General features: G+C 49.2%; 1 protein-coding gene across 1 annotated transcript in view; it reads left to right on the top strand.

Annotated features, from left to right (window-relative positions):
* POLE (DNA polymerase epsilon, catalytic subunit) overlaps nucleotides 1-21,019 on the top strand; it is a 55,758-nt gene that overhangs the window by 11,618 nt on the left and 23,121 nt on the right. Inside the window, exons 11-29 of the mRNA XM_007456676.1 lie at nucleotides 193-278; nucleotides 444-563; nucleotides 2,599-2,731; nucleotides 2,825-2,938; nucleotides 3,049-3,261; nucleotides 3,538-3,645; nucleotides 7,863-7,991; nucleotides 8,066-8,168; nucleotides 8,260-8,406; nucleotides 8,818-8,963; nucleotides 12,739-12,887; nucleotides 13,937-14,029; nucleotides 14,273-14,417; nucleotides 16,634-16,791; nucleotides 17,172-17,367; nucleotides 18,013-18,227; nucleotides 19,729-19,831; nucleotides 20,266-20,346; nucleotides 20,460-20,582. Coding sequence (XP_007456738.1) covers nucleotides 193-278; nucleotides 444-563; nucleotides 2,599-2,731; nucleotides 2,825-2,938; nucleotides 3,049-3,261; nucleotides 3,538-3,645; nucleotides 7,863-7,991; nucleotides 8,066-8,168; nucleotides 8,260-8,406; nucleotides 8,818-8,963; nucleotides 12,739-12,887; nucleotides 13,937-14,029; nucleotides 14,273-14,417; nucleotides 16,634-16,791; nucleotides 17,172-17,367; nucleotides 18,013-18,227; nucleotides 19,729-19,831; nucleotides 20,266-20,346; nucleotides 20,460-20,582 — 2,562 coding nt within the window. The remainder of the gene's footprint in view (nucleotides 1-192; nucleotides 279-443; nucleotides 564-2,598; nucleotides 2,732-2,824; nucleotides 2,939-3,048; nucleotides 3,262-3,537; nucleotides 3,646-7,862; nucleotides 7,992-8,065; nucleotides 8,169-8,259; nucleotides 8,407-8,817; nucleotides 8,964-12,738; nucleotides 12,888-13,936; nucleotides 14,030-14,272; nucleotides 14,418-16,633; nucleotides 16,792-17,171; nucleotides 17,368-18,012; nucleotides 18,228-19,728; nucleotides 19,832-20,265; nucleotides 20,347-20,459; nucleotides 20,583-21,019) is intronic.

The following is a 21,019-nucleotide window of genomic DNA, read 5'->3' as shown; positions in this document are numbered from 1 at the left end:
GGCATTCCTCTAATCATAGCAGCAGCTGGACTCAGTCCCCAGTGGCTGGTCCTCGTTCACCTGGAGGCCTCGTTGGGTTAGAAATAACAGGCTCACATGAGGTTGCTGCTCCTCAGCTTTGGAGAGCTGCCTGGAAATCGCTTGAAGGAGAGTAAAAGCAACCCTCTGACTGCTAAGATTTGTTGAATTCAGGTTCATCTAATCCAAAGATGGTTTGAACACATCCAGGAGACCAAACCCAACATCATGGTCACCTATAATGGGGACTTTTTTGACTGGCGGGGGGGGGGGGGGGGGGGCGGAGCACCGCTGGGTGGCGCGGGTGGGCTCCGCACTGCGATTGAGAGGAGCTCGCGTGAAGCGTCCCCTGGGGGCAGTCTTCCCAGTCTCTTAGGAATTAGAGACTCACTGCCCCACGTGCTTTTCCATCCTCTCGTCATTAGGCCATTTGTGGAGGCCAGAGCAGCGGTCCATGGACTGAGCATGTACCAGGAGGTTGGGTTCCAGAAGGACAGCCAGGGGGAGTACAAAGCACCCCAGTGCATCCACATGGACTGTCTCAGGTAGGCCCCACAGCTCACCTGGCGGCTGGTCACGGTGTCTCACGAGGGCTTCCTGTGAGTGAGGCCTAAGGTTCCCTTCTCGCACACGCTGGTCCTGCCCACGAGAAGTAGCTCCCGTCATGTGAGAGAACAGTGGCCGCCGGCTCTGCCCAGGTCCCGGGATGTGTCTTTCATCATTTGTTCATCCTTCATTCAGTCAGCAAACACATGCTGAGCACTGGTCCTCAGGGTGTGGAAACCAGACCAGAAAGAAAGACCTGGTAGAGTGAGGCCCGGTGCTGTGGGAGCTCGTGGAGGGGCCTTGGCTTCCCACACGAGGTTGGGATGTGGTAGTCAGGCCCGTACATCATGTCCAGGCAGGCTGGGGTGTCCAGGCTGAGGACAAGTGTGCAAGGTGGCCCAGAGTGCTGAGAGGCAAGGCTGGAGTGGAAGGAGGTCTCGTGGGCTTTCTGTGCCTGGTGGGGAGGGGGTTTTATCTTGGTGGTCATGGGGACCTTAGCCCTGGTGTTATGGCGTGTGGATTGAAGGGGCAGGCCGGGTCATAACGTGCACAGGAGTGAAGAGGGCTGGACTAGAGATATTTGAGAGCCGAGGACTTGGGGATCTATAGATTTGGGGACAGGTGCAGGAGGCATGGGGAACTCTGTTTCTCAGGGCTTGGGGTGGGCTCATGGGGGAATAGAACAGAGCTCGGGTTCCAAGTAAAAGCAGGCCTGGGAGCCCTACCCGCATGGAGGGCCTGGAGACTATGGGGCACCATGATGTGGTAAAAAAAAAAAAAAAAAAAGAGAGTGGTGAAAAAAAAAAGAAATAACGCCATTTGCAGAAACATGGATGGACCTAGAAATTATCATACTAAGCAAGGTAAGTCAGAAAGAGAAAGACAAATACCATATGACCTCACTTATATGTGGAATCTAAAATATGACACAAATGAACTTATCTATGAAACAGAAGCAGACTCACAGACATAGAGAACAGACTTATGGTTGCCAAGGTGGGGGCAGGGAGGGGAGGGATGGATTGGGAGCTTGGGATTAGCATATGTAAACTATTATATGTAGGATGGATAAACAACAGGTCCTATTGTATAGCACAGGGAACTATATTCAATATCCTGTAATAAACCATAATGGAAAAGAATATGAAAAAGAATACATATATATGTATGTGTATATATATGTAACTGAATATATATATATGTAACTGAATCACTTTGCTGTACACCAGATACTAACACAACATTGTAAATCAACTATACTTCAATTTAAATAAATAAATAAGTAAATAAGAATCTGTGCTGAGACAGAGATCTTAAACTAACCTCAAAGAAGTGACCATCTTTTATGTTAAGATGGCATCATAGGGAAAAAAAAAAAAAAAAAAAAAGTGATAGTTGATAGATTCTCAAGAAGAGAAGTAAAAAGCAGGCACCCTCCGTGGAGGCAGCAGACCCATGGAGGCCCCAGCGGGGCATTTCTGAGGGAGAGGATGGCCCACAGGGCAGAGAGGCCAAGGAAGGTGAGATTGGATGCTGCCAGTAAGAAGACGTGGGTCCTAGAGATACAACGGTGTGTGTCATGGGGAAGAGGTGGAGATGGGCACGAGGTGGCCTGGAGTGTTTCTGTGCTAAAGAGATGGTGCAAGAGGATGAGGAGAGTTTGACAACAGGGTGTGAGGGGCGGGCAGAGCTGGGCAGAGTAGAGGGAACAAGCTGTGGAGGGATCCAGAAGGTCAGAGGGCGCAGGTTCCTGCCTGCCCACCTTTGTGTTTCTCTGTGAGGCTGAGAGGAACGCCGTGGGGCTGGAAGGACTGGCTCTGGCATCTCCTTGTTTGTGGGTTTGTCTGTGAAAGTGACTGGATCCGGGTGAAAGCTTTTCACAAGGGGCCTGCACCACATGACACCTTGGAGATCTTTGGGTACCCATCAGGACCCTGCATCTTCCTGCAGTGTGTCCAGCTTTGCAGCCTCTCACAGGTTCCTGGGCTTCGTCTCAGAATCATCTCTGGCTTTCGCTCTCTTTCTCATTCCCAGGTGGGTGAAGAGGGACAGTTACCTTCCCGTGGGCAGCCACAGCCTCAAAGCAGCTGCCAAAGCCAAGCTGGGCTATGACCCCGTGGAACTGGACCCCGAGGACATGTGCCGGATGGCCACTGAGCAGCCCCAGGCACGTGCCCTGCCTCGCTGAGTTGCCCTTTGGCTGGCGGTGGTGGCCTGCTGGGCGCCTCATTGACCTAACTCTCTGATATTCTGTCCTTAGACGCTGGCCACCTACTCGGTGTCAGACGCAGTGGCCACATACTACCTGTACATGAAGTACGTCCACCCCTTTATATTCGCCCTGTGCACCATTATCCCCATGGAGCCCGATGAGGTCAGTGCCTCTCCTGGCCTGCTGCCTGCCAGGGGTGGTCCCAGGCAGCTGATGCGGATGCAGCCGTTGGATTTTGGTGTTTGGCTGAAAGCCTGGCATTTCCCCCGTAGGTGCTGCGGAAGGGCTCCGGGACGCTGTGTGAGGCCTTGCTGATGGTACAGGCCTTCCACGCCAACATCATCTTCCCCAACAAGCAGGAGCCAGAGTTCAGCAAGCTGACAGATGATGGCCACGTGCTGGATGCTGAGACCTACGTGGGTGGCCATGTGGAAGCCCTGGAGTCGGGCGTGTTCCGCAGCGATATCCCCTGCCGGTTCCGGATGGTGCGCCCCTCCTGAGGCTCCTGAAGCTGGGCCTCTTCCTGCCAGTGCTGTGGGTGGACCCAGGAGGGACCCAGCGCACAAGGGCTGAAATAAAGCCCTCGCCCCGTGGGCCCCTCGCCAGCCGTCCTTTGTCTGGCCTGCACTTGAGGGTGCTGTAGGGCAAGCACTTGGCTCCTTCTGGAGCATTCTCTTTGTAGCGTCCCACCTGAAGCAGGTTACTTGGTGCGAGGGCATTTTCCTCTCTTACTCATGTTCTCTCTTGGTTGTTTGTGTTAGAATCCTGCTGCCTTTGACTTCCTGCTGCAGCGGGTGGAGAAGACCATGCGTCACGCCATCGAGGAAGAGGAGAAGGTGCCCATGGAGCAGGTCACCAACTTCCAAGAGGTAACGTGCGGGGGGCTGGAGGGGGGACAGTCTGCTTACACGCCTCGCCTTGCACCTTGGCTTCTTTCATCGGCATATTTATTGTACACCTATTGTGTGGTGGCGCTTGGGCGCCGAGACAAAGGACACGGGGCCTGGTCTGGTCTAGTTAGGACAGGAGAGCGCGGTGCTCACAGTGTGTGACTCGATTTAGTGAGGTGGGAGAATTTCACAGAGATGGTGAAGGCTTTCGGGACAATGTGGTGTGATGTGGGAGAGAGGAAGGCAAGTGAAGGGTTTCGTGCCAGTTTACCTGAACTGTATTCTGTAGGCAATGAGGAGCCATTGGAGGATTTTTACTTTTTATTGTCAAGAGACTTTAAAAAATGATGGTAGGAGTTCCTACAGATTACAGGGCAGAATATAGTGACTGTAAAGTCCATCACATAATGGTTAGAAAACACCATATGCAGTGTGTGTCACATGACTGGAGGCCCCAGGCACCTCCCACTTTGCTGTCCTATTCCTTTGGATGCGGCACATCTTGGGTCTCTGTCAGGTCCTGCTCAACACTTTAACATATTCAGCTACTTTAGTACTTTGCAGTTCTTAGCAGTTCTAGGATTGATTTCAAGAAACGCCTTATAACAGATTCACCAGGCAAAATTCACACAAGAACGTGTGCACATGCTCTGCAAACTATGAAGTGCTGTGCAGCTCTTGTCAGCTGCAGCTATCGTGTATTTTGGGAACTCTCTGTGAACCAACTTGAGAAGAAGAGAGTCTAGGCTGAATAACAAATAGGAGTTAAAGAAAAACTTGAACGAAGTTACTACTTTCTTTTTTGAGGGGCTGGTGTGGGGGTGGGCGCAGCAGGAGGGATCTTAGTTCCCAGACGAGCAGGGGTCAAACCCAGGCCCCTGGCAGTGAGAGCACTGGGTCCTAACCACTGGACCTCCAGGGAGTTCCCAAAAGATACTACTTTCACGTCCAAGAACCAATGAAGTGAGTGAGGAGTGAGGCTTAAGGTATGCTTACTGGAGGGACTCCAGACACCTTAGTGAATCTGGATGTGAACTCTTTCTAGGTGACAGGTAGTACGTCTTAGTAGCTGTCTCCAAAATCCCTGAAACTTCTCTATAGGGTGGCCCAGGGTCTTTAGGGGAAGGGCAGCAGGTTCACCTTTTCGTTCCTGAGTGATCATCCGGGCAGTGGTATGATGACAGCTTGTGGGAGGTGTCAGCTGGGGGCTCACAGTGACGTCTGACCTGTCCAGGTGTCATCCCCTGTCATCCCAGCCTTCCGCCCCTTATTTGAGTCGTCTTCATCTTCCCTCCAGAGCAGCATTTCAGAGCTTGCCTTAGCACAGAGGTGGATGGGGGATTGTTCTCCAAATGGCTCATTTGCCTGAGATTCAGTTAGAAACAATAAGTATTACGTTTCTGGTATTTCCTGTTCTACTTGATAGATGTTCCTTTTAGTCATTTTTTCCTTACTAGTTTGAGTTTGACTCCTTGGAGGGTTTTGAGGGATTTTTTTAATACTAAGGGCAATTTTGCATTCAAGTGATTTTCTAATGTGACTTTACCAAAGTTAATGTATTTCATAATAGATGGCTACCCTTCTGATTGATGTTTTTCTTCTGGTTAATTTTTGCATAATTTAGATGCTTTCCAGTTTATACTTGAATGTCTAGAGACTGGCAAACTATAGCCCGTAAGGCCTGTTTTTGTGCAGTCAGCAAGCTAAGAATGGTTTTCATATTTTTTAAATGTTGTAAAAAAAAATGTGATAGACTGTGGCCACAAAACCTGAAGTATTTATTATCTGGCCCTTCACAGAGGTTTGCCGACCCCAGATCTAAAGGTTTTTTTTTAGCCAGCTTGTCTAAGAATGCCAGTGTATTCAGTTAAGTTATCTGATGAGTATTAGATAACTCCTAAATAGAGTAGTTCTCAAATTTTAGTGCTGCATATACATTTTGGATCAAATAAGTACATACCTAATGTTCTGGTTTAACTAGATGTTACATTTGGGGAGTGAATAAAAATAAAACAAAAATTCATGGCTATCAGAGCCTGTTTAACCTTTTATAGTTTCAGTGACTGTTTTTGTTTTTTAAGACAATATTTTTATTTCTAGAAGCTCTATTGGTTCTTTTTCAAATGTGCTTTATTTCTTTAAAGTGGACTTTTTCTCTTGCTGTGTTTTATTTCTAATTTTAATTTTTTTTGAAGTATAGTGATATATGTTTCAGGTGTACAACAGTGTGATTCAGTTTTATATATATATCCATATATATATACGCATACATATGTACATACATATGCATATATATATATATATATATATATTTTTTTTTTTTTTTTTTTGCCTGTGCCGTGTGGCTTGCAGGATCTTAGTTCCCCAACCAGGGATTGAACCTGTGCCCCTGCAGTAGAGGTGCAGAGTCCTTACCACTGGACCGCCAGGGAATTCCCTATATATATATTTTTTTTTCATATTCTTTTCAATTATAGGTTATTACAGGGTATTGAATATAATTCCCTGTGCTATACACTAGATCTTTGTTGTTTCTCTTCCTGTGTTTTAGATTTTTGGTCTTTATTGTCTTTAATTAGCCTCATTTTAGCATGTTTACTCCAGGAGGTTACTTCTCTGACGTTCTCAGGGGTCTCCTCCCACTGTGTCTGCTCTCAGTCACGGTGGGTGTTTTTTCCCCATGCTCAGCAGTTTTGGAATGTGAATTCCTCTTCAGTAGGAGGACTGTCAGGTAATTTTACAGTTTCTTCCTGGTTCCACAAAAGTGACACAGGCCTGATGTCCCTTCTTATCTGGTTCCTTGGCTGGAGGGTCTCAGTCTTAGTGGAGAGTTTAATGCAAATCACAGACCTCTTAGCACCCATGATGACAGATGCTCAGGGAAGATGCTTTCTTTGCCCAGAACCCAGAATGCACATGGTTTTGGTGAGCAGGCTTGTTCTAGTTTATTCTTTTATGGAGGTGGCCTTTGAGAGTCTTGCCTTTATTTGGGGCTCTGTGTTTTGTCTCCCTGTTGTGTGTAGCCTGCCCCTCCCTGAGGAGGCATGAGAAGTGTGAAGGAAAGAGCTCACAGCACAGGCCTGAGGCCGCTGACCTCGGAAAGGCCTGCTGCACGGCTGCCCTCGGCGTCTGGGAACTCGGGTTCCAGCAGGTTTCTCACTTCTCTCTGATAGGAAGGCCTCACGGAAGCTCAGGTTGCTTGTGCAAACAAGGTGGTCTGTGCTGAGCACCTGCTTTCCTTCTGGGAGTCCAGGTTTTGGTCCATGCAGGCAGAGCTGCCTACGTGAACGGCCCCCAGTAAGAACCCTGGGCAGTGGATCTCCACGAGCTTCTCTGGGAGACAGCGCTTCTCATGTGTTGTCATGGCTTTTGATGCTGGAAGAATTCAGCTCATCCAAGCTTGAGCCTGGACTCTTCCCCAAGTGCCTTTTTCCTTTGCTGATTGAGCTCTGTGTCTTTTCCCTGTGAGTCACCAAACCTGGGGATGGTCTTGGGGACCCCAACACAGGGCCCGGCCCTGCCAGGCACCCATTGAGTCAACTCACTGCTCTGGTTTTGAGTCTGCTCATCACTTCTGTTCTCTGGGGATGACTTAGAAGCTCAGAACTGCATTTACAGGGATAGTTTTCACATTTCATTTAGGATTTCTAGGTGTTTGGCATTAGGAGGGTTTTTAGGCTGATAGCCTTGGCTGGAAACAGAATCTGATTTATTGGTTTATAAAGTAATGCTGGAAACAGTCTAGCATCACAGTTCAGAGCAGGTGTTTGGTCTAAAGGGGCCCGTTCTTGAGCCCATACTAACCTCTTGAAACTTCTCATCCATCAGATGAGGGATTGCTGGGATGTTGATGTTGTGTCACACACCTGCACCATGGGGGCACTCGGGGCACCCAGGAAGTGTGGCTCTTGATAATCTAGCTGGGTCCCCTACTTGCTAGCAGATGGGCCGTGCCATGTGAGGCCACAGACTCCGCACTTTTCTCCCGAACCCCAGAGTTCTTTGGGGTGGAGGCTGCTGCTTCCCGTGTTGCTGTCCTGTCTTTTCTTGCAAGTCACCTGCACCTCCAGGGCCTGGTGTTGGTGCCTGTTATCTGTCGTCCGTCTGCAACCCATGGTGCTTTCTCTGTCACTCTGTACAGTCTCCAAGTTTTCGTCTTGGTCGCCAGCCTCCACTTGTTTCCCCTTTCTCTGTAGGTGTGTGATCAGATTAAGGCCAAGCTCACCTCCCTGAAAGATGTTCCTAACCGAATTGAGTGTCCCCTTATCTACCACCTGGACGTGGGGGCCATGTACCCCAACATCATCTTGACGAACCGCCTGCAGGTGAGAGAGATTCTCACATCAGAATCAAGCTCTTTTGCCCAAACCCTAATTGCTCCCTTCCTGTCCCCTCACAGCCCTCTGCCATGGTGGATGAGGCCACCTGTGCTGCCTGTGACTTCAACAAGCCTGGAGCAAACTGCCAGAGGAAGATGGCCTGGCAGTGGAGGGGCGAGTTCAGTGAGTGTCTGCCCTGGGTAGTGCTGCTCAGCAGGGAGCCCAGCAGGGGCTGGGTCTCTATCACACACTCTCTTCCCATCACCCCTCCCAGTGCCAGCCAGTCGCAGCGAGTATCATCGGATCCAGCACCAGCTGGAGTCAGAGAAGTTCCCTCCCTTGACCCCAGAGGGCCCAGCCCGGGCCTTTCACGAGCTGTCCCGCGAGGAGCAGGCTAAATACGAGAAGCGGAGGCTGGCAGGTGAGCAGTTGGGACAGCGCGCATCTCCACAGACTGCGTTTTCTCTGACTTGAGTCTTCGTTGGGCTGTGTTGGTGTGTCACCGCTTGAGGTCAGTCGAACCAGTTGTTGAACTCGATGAGACCGCTGGGGACTAGTTCTTCCTATGGGCTTCTTCTTGTCATTTATCCTTTGGTGCATGTTCAGCTGCCAGACCCTCCCTGTGGGCTTCATGTGTTTGGTCTGTTCATACGGGGCTGCCGGTTCTTTGATATGCTTCACTAGCACATGTCTTTCTGAGTTTTCTGCTCCTTTGCATTAACCTAAAAAGCCACCTTTGTTGGCATCCATTGCCTAGCTTTCTTGGCTGTGTCCAGGAGGCCTGTCTGCTGTGTGGAGTCTCACATGCCCCCCACTCTCAATTGTGCCTCAGATTACTGCCGGAAGGCATACAAGAAAATCCACGTGACCAAGGTGGAAGAACGTCTTACCACCATCTGCCAGCGGGAGAACTCCTTCTATGTGGACACGGTGCGTGCCTTTCGGGACAGGCGCTACGAGTTCAAAGGTCTCCACAAGGTGAGCCTGACCTTTGTGAGGTCGGAACAGAGTCTAGTTTCTGAGGTGAAAATCCTTGCTTGGCGCTGTCTGGATGTGTTACTCCCCACCTCTGGGCTGGTACCTGCATTCAGACAATAAATGTGCAGTTGTTCTTAACTTTGAAGAATTAAGGGCCTGGGGCCTCACAGCTATTCTGAATGATTGCTTTTAAAGTAATTATCTAGAGCAGTGGGTCAGCAAACTGTGGCTGGGCCAGCCATTTTTATAAATAAAGTTTTATTGGAACTGAGCTGCATTTGCCCGCAGCAGAAACTGAGGCCTCCATGTGTACAGTACACACCATGTGGCCCTTTACTTTGCCAACCTCTGACCAGGAGGAGTGAGGGGGGTGTTTTTACTGACATGTTTGATCCAGTAGGATTAAGGGAAATACATAGAAATACATAGCAATACCTCAGTTGTAATATCAACAAGTAATTGTGTTCTATTTAAGCAAATCATTTTTTTCTGAGAGACCTTCCTTCACTGCTAGACTCAGTGAGTCTTCACACCCTGCCTTGATAGACTGTCATCATTGTGCTTTATTATTATCATTTTTAACTTTTTTTAGTTTTTTATTATGATAAAATATACACAACATGAAATCTAACATTTTTAAGGGTACAGTTTGGTGGCATTAAGCAAATGCACATTGTTGTGCAGGTATCACCACCATCCCTCTTCAGAACTCTTCATCTTGCAGAAATGAAACTGTTCTACCTTAATAGTAACCCTCCACTCTGTACCTTCTGTGGACCTTGGTCACTCTAGGGACCTCAAATAAGTGGAGTCCCACAGGATTTGTCCTTCTGTGACTAGGTTATTTCTCTTAGCCTAATGTTGTCAAGGTTCATTCATGTTGTAGCTTATGTCAGAATTTCCTTTTTAAGGCTGAATAATATTCCATTGTATGGACATAACACATTTTGTTTATCCAGTCATCCATCGGTGGACAGTTGGGTTGCTTCCATGTTTTGGGTAGTGTGAATATTTCTGCTGTGAATTATTCACCCATGGTGTACAGGCATCTCTTTGAGATCCTGCTTGCAGTTCTTTTGGGTATATACCCGGAAGTGGAATTGCTGAATCGCATGGTAATTGTATTTTTTTTCTTAAAGGAGAAAAATTTTATTTTACTTAAAAGTTTTTATTTAATATTTAATAAGAGTTTCAGAGCTCTTTTTTCTTTTTTTAAATTAATTTATTTATTATTTTGGGCTGTGTTGGGTCTTCGTTTCTGTGCGAGGGCTTTCTCTAGTTGTGGCGAGTTGGGGCCACTCTTCATCACGGTGCACGGCCCTCTCACTATCGCGGCCTCTCTTTTTGCAGAGCACAGGCTCCAGATGCACAGGCTCAGTAGTTGTGGCTCACGGGCCCAGTTGCTCCGCGGCATGTGGGATCTTCCCAGACCAGGGCTCAAACCCATGTCCCTTGCGTTGGCAGGCAGATTCTCAACTACTGTGCCACCAGGGAAGCCCTACTTTTAAATTTTTAATTAATTTATTTGGTTGTGCTGGGTCTTAATTGAGGCTCGCTGGCTCCTTAGTTGTGGCATGTGTGTGGGATCTAGTTCCCTGACCAGGGATCGAACCTGGGCCCCCTGCGTTGGGAGTGCGGAGTCTTAACTACTGGACCACGAGGAAGTCCTGGTAATTGTATTTTTAATCTTTTGAGGAACCACCATACCTTCTCACTTTATTTTAATTAAACTATTGAGTTACTTGTTCATCTGTCTGCTTCATCAGAGTGCCGAAAGTGTAGCGACTGTCTTGTTCTTTAGAGTCTAACATATTACCTGGCACATAGTAGGCACTGAATAAATATCTTAATTTTTTTTTGTTCTTTAAATACCAGACCTTTAAAAGAATTCTCACATTGGATGGGGAATTTGCTGAAATATTTATGGCCTTCTTTGCATTTCTTTATCAGTTGCTCTTACTAGGGACCTCCTGAGTAGCTCTTGTTTCCCTAGTTAATAAGACACAGATGGGCCTGGCTCCTTGTCCTAGGGTACCTCAGGACGGCCATTCGCATCACGGAAGCTGGCAGTGCCGTGTCGCTGGCCCCCCACACTTCCTGTTAGCTGAGACTCGCTTCATTTCAATGGAGCAGGGGGAGCTAAGCTGCCAAACGCCAGCCTCACAGCTGCTGGGGCTGAGCTGGGGGAGCTGAGCTGTCCGTCGGCCTCTTTGAGGCTCAGCATCCTGGGAGGTACAGCCTGTGTTGACACGAGGGCCAGGTGTCACCGTGTTGAGCCTCCCACCCCGACCCCGGCTGGCACCGGGCGTTCCTGGGGTCCTGCGTACCCCCTCCCCACCCCCTCAGCACTAACAGCCTGACGTCTTCCCGTGTGATACAAATCCTGGAAAGCATTTCATTCACTCAGCACGTTTACTGAGTGCCTGTTATGTGCCCGACACTCTTCTAGGTACTGAAAAGGTATCAGCTGGGGGAGTAAAGGTGAAATGTTCTGGGATGGAAGGAGAATGTCCGGTGTTTGACCGCTGTGACAGCATGTAGCCTAGCAAATGGAAAGAAATGCTGCTCAGGCAGGAAGTGAGTTCATACGCCCCCGGGCGTCCATGTCTGTCACCCTCCCTAGTGGCTGTGTCTACTTTATTGAGTTTATTGAGGTAACATTGACGTGGGATAAATCTGACCCTTTCAGGTGGGCAGTTCTATGGATTTTGACAAACGCATACAACTGTGTAACCACCACGACAGTGACGAGAACATTTCCTTTGCAACCAGTTACAGTAGCACATGGTCCTGGTTAGCGTTGTGGTGTCCATCTTCCACCGCTTGGTCTAGTGTCTGGTAAACAGTTGTGTGTTCATAAGTATTGGCTAAGGGGTAAATTGTTATTCTAAGATGTTGCCTCTAATGACGTGCACTTTCAGTCAGTGGTTTGTGAGTTACGTAGTTTGAGAGACCCTGTCATTCAGCTTGTCCAGTCTATTAATAAGAGAGTAAATGGAATAACAGGACTTGGACTGGGAGCCCCTGGGCCTCTAGTGGAGTGAAACCCCTGCCTCTGTCACTGGTCTTCAGGCGTGGATTTCATCCTCTTCTCCAGGTAGCTGCCGGGTTCTGGGTTCTGTCCCAGGAGGCTGAAGTTGCCCCAAGTCTGAGGTGTCCAAGTAAGTTATTGCTGTCATAGAGTATTTTCTCCTAGGCCGTAGTCTCACAAAAAGTAAAAATGTAATATCGATATATTCCTTTGTGTTCAGCACTCCTTTCAGGATATCTGTTTTACATGGGGCAGTTCTAGACCGAAGGTGATTCCGGATTGGTGAGAACCAAGCGTGCCGACCCTGTGAGGGACAAGTTGACGTCGTTTCCGTGTTACGTTTCTCGGGTGTGATAATAGCATTGAGGTTACGCAGGAGAGTGTGCTTGTTCCTGGAAACTGTATGCTTGGGTATTTAGGGGGCTCCGGTCATGAGAGCTACATCTTTCCATTGTTTGTGCCGAGAGAGAGAGAGAGAGAGAGAGAGAGAGAGAGAGAGAGAGAGAGAGAGAAAGAGAAAGAGAGAGGGAATGGAATAAAGGAAATACGGCACAAAATATCAACGGTGGCCCCTCTTGCATATGGTCTTCACTCTACTTTTTTTCAAGTTTCCTATAGACTGGAAGTTTGCAACATAGTAAACCTTGGGCCACTGGCCCAGAGAATGTGAGCTGGAAGAGTGGGGGGTGATCAGCATGTGCGGGTCTCAGGTGTGGAGAAAGAAGCTCTCTGTGTGGGTCTCAGGTGTGGAGAAAGAAGCTCTCTGCGGCGGTGGAGGTGGGAGAGGCAGCGGAAGCAAAGCGCTGCAGGAACATGGAGGTCCTGTACGACTCCCTGCAGCTGGCCCACAAGTGCATCCTCAACTCCTTCTACGGCTACGTCATGCGCAAGGGGTAGGCTCCTGCCCGGGTGCCTGGTGGGGCCCGTGGGGCTAGCGGACGAAGGGAGCTGAGATGTGTGGGGCCCATGGGCATGAGTGAGAGGGGAGAGGCAGGGCCCCAGTTCAAGGAATGTGGCAGAGCAGGTTGGGTAGGGGTGGAGGTCACACTGGCTCAGAGGGTCCTGGGCATCAGGGGGGTCAGTACTGCTGGGCATGTTCTTCTGAGCATCCTGGGCTGCAGACAGCAGTGTGGTAGTTTCTGGCATACGACTAGTGAAGGGTGTAAATAAAGCCTTCTGAGAAGTCGAGAAAGCCAGGGGCGGGTGTCCTAAAGCCCCATGGAGACTGTGCCCGGGGTCGGAGGCCAAAGGGAGATGAGGCAAGGTGGGGCCTGTGTCCATTGGACTGACAACCAGGTGGGTTGGGGCCTCGGGAGAGCAGGTGATCGAAGGTGAGGCCTAGCCCCTGTGGTTGGAGACTGGGAGGGTCGGCATGGCGGCCTGGAGAAGGGGAAAGGTGGTGATGGGGCCAGGGACTGGTCTGAGAGGGAGAGGCCTTGATTCTCTGTTGCTGCTTTTTAATGGCAGAGAGGGAGGGGCTAAGAGCAGGGCTAGAACCGGAGCAGAGTTCCCTGGGGCAGGAGGGCCTGGCCTCAGGTCGCTTGACACCTCTGAGACCTGGTGTGAACACTGAGCCAGGTGGGCTGGTGTTTTCCCTGAGAAATCAGGGGATGAGAGTGGGCTTTGGGAAAATGGAGGTGGCATGAGATGGTACTGGGGAGAGTGGGAGGGGACTCAGGGACACACGGCCATCTGGCTGGTATTGAGAGTCCTGCTGAGCTGAGGTTGTGAGCTGTTGCAGTGGCAACATGCTGCATCCTTCCAGAACTTTCCTGAGCGGAGCCCTGCACCTTGAAGTAGGAACAGAGGAGTGTCCTCAGCACAGAGCTAAATTCCGCCTTAGTTCTTCCCTGCTTCACATGTCCCCTCCTCCCAGCCCCAACTCTTAACGACCCTCTAGAGGGAGCCCCTCCCACCCCCCTGCTGTGACTGTCCCTCCCAGGGCCCGCTGGTACTCCATGGAGATGGCTGGCATCGTCTGCTTCACGGGGGCCAACATTATCACCCAGGCACGGGAGCTGATTGAGCAGATCGGGTGAGTACTGCACTTGGTCAGCTGCTGAGGCTGGGTGGGGCACGGCCTGGTGGGGAGGCCAGATGGCTGGGGGAGAGAAGGGACAGGTTGGTGAAGATAGAGCTGGAGATGGGCAGGTGTTTCTTTCTGTGGGTTCACGACCAGGGAGAGCCTTGTCCACCGTCAGGACTTGACAGGGGGTTCTTGCTCTGTAGGCGTCTATGTCCACCATCCATGTGGTCTCATTTCTCTGTTTCCCTGAAGGAGGCCCTTAGAGCTGGACACAGATGGAATATGGTGTGTCCTGCCCAACAGCTTCCCGGAAAACTTTGTCATCAAGACGACCAGTGTGAAAAAGCCCAAGGTGACCATCTCCTACCCTGGGGCTATGTTAAACATCATGGTCAAGGTGAGCCTGCGTCTCCAATGAGGGGCTACCGTCTGGGCTTGGCTTTCTCGTGCCACCGCTCTGACGGGGATTTGGGAAAGGGGGCTGGGCTGGCTGTCACACTGACATGCTCCCCTTCCTGACTTGAGGCCACCCCATCTCCAACCTTCAGATTGTTTTTCTCTAGCCTGAGCATCTGTCCAGAAAATGCTATGCTCAAAAGTTACCTGAGTCTATATTCGCCTTCAGCGTAATACCCAGGCTTATAGAAAATTTGCAAAAATAGAGAATTCCTGTATATCCTTCAGCCTCCTTCCCTTAATGTTAAGTAAGATCTTTTATAAACCACAGTGTAATTGTCAGAATTAAGAAGTCACCTTGGCACCACACCGTAACTCAACTACAGCTGTATTTGGATTCCCCACTTTTTGTGCACTGCGTTTGGGCGTCCCGTCTCCTTAGTCCCCTCCAGCCTGGCAGCCCCTTGGTCTCTCCGGTCTGTTATGACCAGGACACTTCGATACTGGTCAGGTGCTTTGCTAACTGACCCTTAATTTGAATTTGTCTGTTGTTTGTTATTAGACTGAGGTTATTTGGGGTTTTTGGAGGAACACTCCAGAGTACATGCCCCGTGTTGGCATTCTGTCAGGGCATGGTGTCGGGACCTGCACTCCTGCTGCCTGCTGGCTTCCCAGTGTCGTGTTATTGGAGTGAGTCAGTGAGTCCACACTCCCAGGAGGAGTGTCAGAGTCTGGCCACATAGCAAAGCCACCACTGTAATTAGTAAAGACAGTGGAGGAGATACTTTTGAGATTCTGCAGATGTGCCGTTTCGCTTGGAACCTTTGCTCCCTGGTTTTAGCGCTAGCAGTGGTCTCGTTACTGCAGGCATCACTCTGCCCAAGGCGACTCTAGTTCCCTCATTCCTTGAAAATTATTCATTGGAACCTTCTGTAAGGAAGAGCTGTCCCCCTTCTCTCCCACCTATTCCCTTGCTTGTCTCTTTATTGAGTCGTTTATTAGGTCAGTGTGGGTTTGTGCACGTTTGTTGTGTTGGGCCACAGCCCACTTTTGTCCTGGCGCGTTTTGTTACTCAGCTTGTTCCCCTTCGGCCGCTGGGGCCCCTGCATATTCAGCCGCATGTCCTTGAGACATGCCCCGTTCTGGGGTTTGGGTTTGGGTTTTTTGGAGTACTTTCTTACTTCCTGGGACTACAAGACACTCCAGCCTCATCTTGTATTTCCCCTGTCCCACCCTGGAATCAGCCATTTCCCCAAGGAGCCTGGCTTCCTTTTATTGGAGAGTGGTGTTAGAAACCGAGATGGGGTGCTGAGGTGTCACTGCTGCTCACAGCAGATTGGCTAGGAAATGTGTGTGTGTATAATAACCCTGCACACATGAATGTACATTTATTTCTCTCTTTATCTGCATATATATTTAAAAATATATAACATGAGTGTATTGATATATCCGGCTCCAATCTATTCTCTTTTCCTTATTAGTAACTTCTTTCTCTTGTTTCTAGTTTTCCTAATGTATTTATTTATTTGTTCAACCCTAGTATTTGTGTAAAATAGGTTCAGAACCATGTGTCTGTGAGCAGTAAGCTCACCAGCTGCAGTCGAGTGTTTTGTCTTTAGTCTTACACCACCCAGGCAACACAAGGTTTGCCAAAGTTTCTTAAGCCAGCCCTCTGGCAGGGTTCTGTCATGCAGCGATAGTGAAGTTAAGCTCGTTTGTCCCAGTCTGCAGGCTCTCTTGGGGTCACCCTAGATCCTGGTTGAATGTTTTTTAATTTGCCTACAGTAAAATTCACTTTTTACAGGGTGCAGTTCTATGGGTTTTGATTCACACATAGAGGTGTGTGTCCACCACCGCAGCACGACACAGAATAGCCCACTAGCCCAGAGGCTCCTGGGTGCTGCCCCTTTGTTGTCAGCCCTTCTCCCTACACCCAACCTGGCTCCCCAGCATGTCCTTCGTGTGATAGTTTTGCCTTTTCCAGCGTGTCCTGTGAATAGAAACGTGCTTATAACTTTCTGGACCAAGCAGGATGTACTTCATTTTATCCACGCTGGACAGTGTCAGAACTTGATCCCTTTCTCTTGCCAAGTGGTGTCCATTGTATGGAAGAGCCCCAGCTTGGCTGATCTGTCCACCCCTTGGAGGGCAGCTGGTGGTTTCCGGGTTTGGACAATCACAAGTGAGGCTGAGCCCCTCTTCACTCTTGCTGTGTAGGAAGGCTTCACCAATGAGCAGTACCAGGAGCTGGCTGAGCCTTCCTCGCTCACCTATGTCGCCCGCTCAGAGAACAGCATCTTTTTTGAGGTTGACGGACCCTACCTTGCCATGATCCTTCCAGCCTCCAAGGAAGAAGGCAAGAAACTGAAGAAGAGGTAGGAATCCCACAGACTTTATGCTTTTAGGAAAGGAAACGGATAGACTAGGTTTAACAACTCCTCCAGGAAGTGGACCGGGAGCCAGGATGGGAACAGACCTCAGTTCTGGTTTTTTGGCCTTTTTGATTCAATTTGGAAAGCTGTTCTCGACGCTGATGCTACCAACTCTGTTCTCCACCTGTTATATTCTGGTTCTACAGATGGCAGGCCCTTAAGTCATTTTTAGTTTGGAAAAGCATAAACCTCAGGATGGAGAGATGTTTGCTGCTTGATGGATGCTAGAGGGGAGGGTAAGAAAGAGAAGGAGGAAGGCTGAGGGCGAGGAGAAGCAGCCAGCATCCCAGGCTCTCCTCTGCTGTGCTTGCCTGTGTTTCTAGGTATGCCGTATTCAACGAGGATGGTTCCCTGGCTGAGCTCAAGGGCTTCGAGGTCAAACGCCGTGGGGAGCTGCAGCTGATTAAAATCTTCCAGTCCTCAGTATTCGAGGCCTTCCTTAAGGGCAGCACCCTAGAGGAGGCGTATGGCTCTGTTGCCAAGGTGGCTGATTACTGGCTGGACGTGCTGTACAGCAAGGTAAGGCCACCCTCCTCACCTGGCTCTGAGGGTCCTGCAATCAGAGAGGATCTTGGTGAGCAAGGTGACAGGTGAACTCAAGGCTAATAATTCTGATGGGATCCCACGACTCCCTTAGTTCCAGGGCCTCTCAGAATCCCCCCTTAACTTCTATATCCAGTGACAGAATTCTGTGAAGGAAACAAATAGCGTGATAATGAACAAATTGTAAGCTGTTTGTCCTCAGATAGGCCCCCTGGACTCCTCATCACTGAAGGAAGCTGCTGGCTCCTCAGTTGGTCCAGCTGCTGTCAGGCTGGCCCGTGCCTCTTCTCCCTCCTGGTTCTTCCTTTCCCCATCTTTCTTTTCCTTTTAGGAGAAAAATCAATTCTCTGTCTGTTCTCTTTTTCTGCAGTCTTCGTGCTAATAGCTCAATAAACGTTTCTTGATATTTTTCTGCACACTTTAATAAAACAAAATGTACGGTTTTGTGTGTGGTGTAAGTGTTGCTGTATGCTGGTATGAGACACAGCCCTATTACACTGCTGCCTTCAGCTCATCAGGCTAGAGAAACGCAGACTTTCAACTGGAGGAAAGTCTCGGGTAGCCTCACGGTGGTGCTCCCTTCCTTCTGCGTGACGTTTTGCCCACTGCCTCTTTCTCTAGGCAGCTAACATGCCTGATTCTGAGCTGTTCGAGCTGATCTCTGAGAACCGTTCCATGTCTCGGAAGCTGGAAGATTATGGGGAGCAGAAGTCTACGTCCATCAGCACGGCCAGGCGCCTGGCTGAGTTCCTGGGGGATCAGATGGTGAAGGACGCAGGGCTGAGCTGCCGCTACATCATCTCCCGGAAGCCTGAGGGGTCTCCGGTCACAGAGAGGTAAGGGTTTCCAGTGTTAAGGAAGGAATTCCTTAAGGGTCTCGTATGCTCACATTGAAAACCTGCATCTGTTGTGGAACCTCTGTCCTTCCATAGAGAGATGAGCTTCCTTAAACAGTACAGGGAGGGATTTCCCTGGTGGTGCAGTGGTTAAGAATCCGCCTTCCAGTGCAGGGGACGCGGGTTCAATCCCTGGTCGAGGAACTAAGATCCCACATGCCGTGGGGCAACTAAGCCCGCGCGCCGCAGCTACTGAGCCCGTGCGCTGTAGAGCCTGCTCGCCACAAGGAAAGATCCCCTGTGCTGCAACTAAGACCTGATGCAGCCAAAAATAAATAAATATTTTAAAAAAACAGTGCAGGGATAGTCTGGATTCAGAAAAGGGAGGAACTGGGCCTCAGACCCCCTGCAGATCAGATGACAGGAAGGCTTTCTGGGGCCCTGGTGGGACCCCTGAGAGGGCGTGGTGAGCCCATCCACCTGGAGCCCGGAGAATCTGGGTTCTTGGGAGACCAGACTGAGAGCACCCTCTCAGTCAGGCATAGGGGAGTGGGGATGTCTTGGAGGGTCTGCTATGATGGGCCCCATCACAAGGTCCATTTCAGGTTTAGGACAGGACTCCAGTTTACTCGCACCCCCGAGGAGACTGATGCTGCACTTTTCGAGTTGAGATGATTGAATCACAGCTACATGTTACATCACTGATAGAGCAAGAAAAGCAGACTGCAGGGCGACACATACAGCGTACTTCCACCTGTTTAAGTTTACACACGTAGAAAGTACTCTTGTTTTTTTATGGGTACACAAAATAGTTCTATAAAGCATGCATGGGATTGATAAACACCAAGAAAAATATTGTGTTTACTTCTATATGAGGAGGGTCAGGAGAGCTGCACTGGGGACTTCATCGTCATCTTTATTTTTTCATCCATGAAATAAAAATGGCAGGGCCAGTTTGATAGGACTAGGTGGTGGGTGCACAGGTGTCGGTCGTGTTCTTTCTAAGTTTCTTGGTGACATTTCACAGTAACAGATCCTCCAGTGAGAGAAAGAGGGCTAGTGACAGTTGCCCCATTGCTTTGCCAGTGATGTGAAAACTGGCTTCATTTTCAGGTGAGCAGGTGGGCTCTCTAATATTCTACCCAATGAATAATAGTTTTTTAAGTGTTTAATTACATACATGCACGTGAATATATAATTTATGTAAGGACACTTGTATAAATAGCTCTGTTAACAGGGGCCAAACACAGACCAGATGGCCAGTGGTAGGGGATTGTACATTAAACCGTGGTATTTACATGTGATGAAGTGTCGTTTAGTTATTAAGTGTGATGAACGTCAGGTATAGTTTATACAAATAACTACAATAAGTAAAAACAGAGGTTACAAAGTAGGTCATAATAACTTATTTCCATGTAGAATATGTGTGTACTTGATAAGTGCTATGGCCGGGTTTAGGGAGATTTTCACATTGGTGAGTTTTGTGTCTCTTCTTGCCCAGGGCCATTCCACTCGCCATTTTCCAGGCAGAGCCCACGGTGAGGAAGCACTTTCTCCGGAAATGGCTTAAGAGTTCTTCCCTTCAAGACTTTGATATTCGGACAGTGAGTGCTGTTTTTTTCCTACTCTCAGAAGTTTAGGAGGAAAACTAGACAGGGCAGAGTATCCCTGACTCAGGTCTCCTTTTTGGCTGGAGACTTCACTCTTGATTTCCTCCTTTCTGTTATGTAATGAATGAGGAAATAGTTACATTTTAGGGCAAAACTGGAGAAGCTAAATGTTGGGGAGGCCCTTTTAACTGTTCTCTTGGATGGACTAAGGCTTGGGGTCTGGCCCAGGGTTCTAGTGCTGGCTCCGCCCCCTACCAGCTCTGATCCTGGGAGAGTCGTTTACACTCTCCACTTCAGTTTCCTCCTCTGCGAAATGGCACCTTTTATCTTAGAATTTCTAAGAGGGTTAAGTAAGACACGCGAAGCATGCCGCTGCTGCTGCTTTTCTCTCGTACACCCCGGTTGTTGATGGCTTCCTGCACGCTCAGATTCTGGACTGGGACTACTACATCGAGCGACTGGGAAGTGCCATACAGAAGATCATCACAATCCCTGCGGCTCTGCAGCAGGTGAGGTTGAGAACTGGTGGAAACAGGGCACAGTGTGACCTAAAAGCTACAGAAACCTGGGCCTGGCCCAGACTAACAGCATCAGACAAATGATGGATATCACCTTTATGTAGGTGAAGAACCCAGTACCACGTGTCAAGCACCCTGACTGGCTGCACAAAAAACTGCTGGAGAAGAACGACGTCTACAAGCAGAAGAAGATCAGTGAGCTCTTCGTCCTTGAGGGCAAGAGACAGGTAATGGGCCTGGCCCAGGCCAACAGAGGCTGTGACAGCTGGTGCTGGGCAGCGTCCCAAGGGCACACAGGGCACCAGAGTCTCCACACTGCTGTCCATAATTTTGGATGCTTCCTTCCATTCAAGCATCTACAATGTTTCTTTTCTTTCTAAAAATGTACACATTGATACTTTGTCCTTTAATTCCTCCCAGTGTTCTTCTTCTGCGATAAGAAACGTTGTGAATCATCAGTAAATGGAGGGTGTACTAATTAGACTCAGTAACTTGCAATGCATCACTGTACCTTGAGACCTCAGTTGTCTAACTGTAAAAAAAAAACCTGTTAGAAACTCCAAAAAATACTGAAGACAGTGTAATGAAAAGCACAGCTAAAATCAGAAGAGCAGGGCTTCCCTGGTGGCGCAGTGGTTGAGAGTCCGCCTGCCGATGCGGGCGG

The sequence above is a fragment of the Lipotes vexillifer genome, unplaced genomic scaffold, assembly GCF_000442215.2.
Source record: "Lipotes vexillifer unplaced genomic scaffold, Lipotes_vexillifer_v1.1 scaffold1529, whole genome shotgun sequence".
NCBI lineage: Eukaryota > Metazoa > Chordata > Mammalia > Artiodactyla > Lipotidae > Lipotes > Lipotes vexillifer.
Note: the sequence above shows the minus strand (reverse complement) of the source record. Positions and strands in the feature narration are given on the sequence as shown.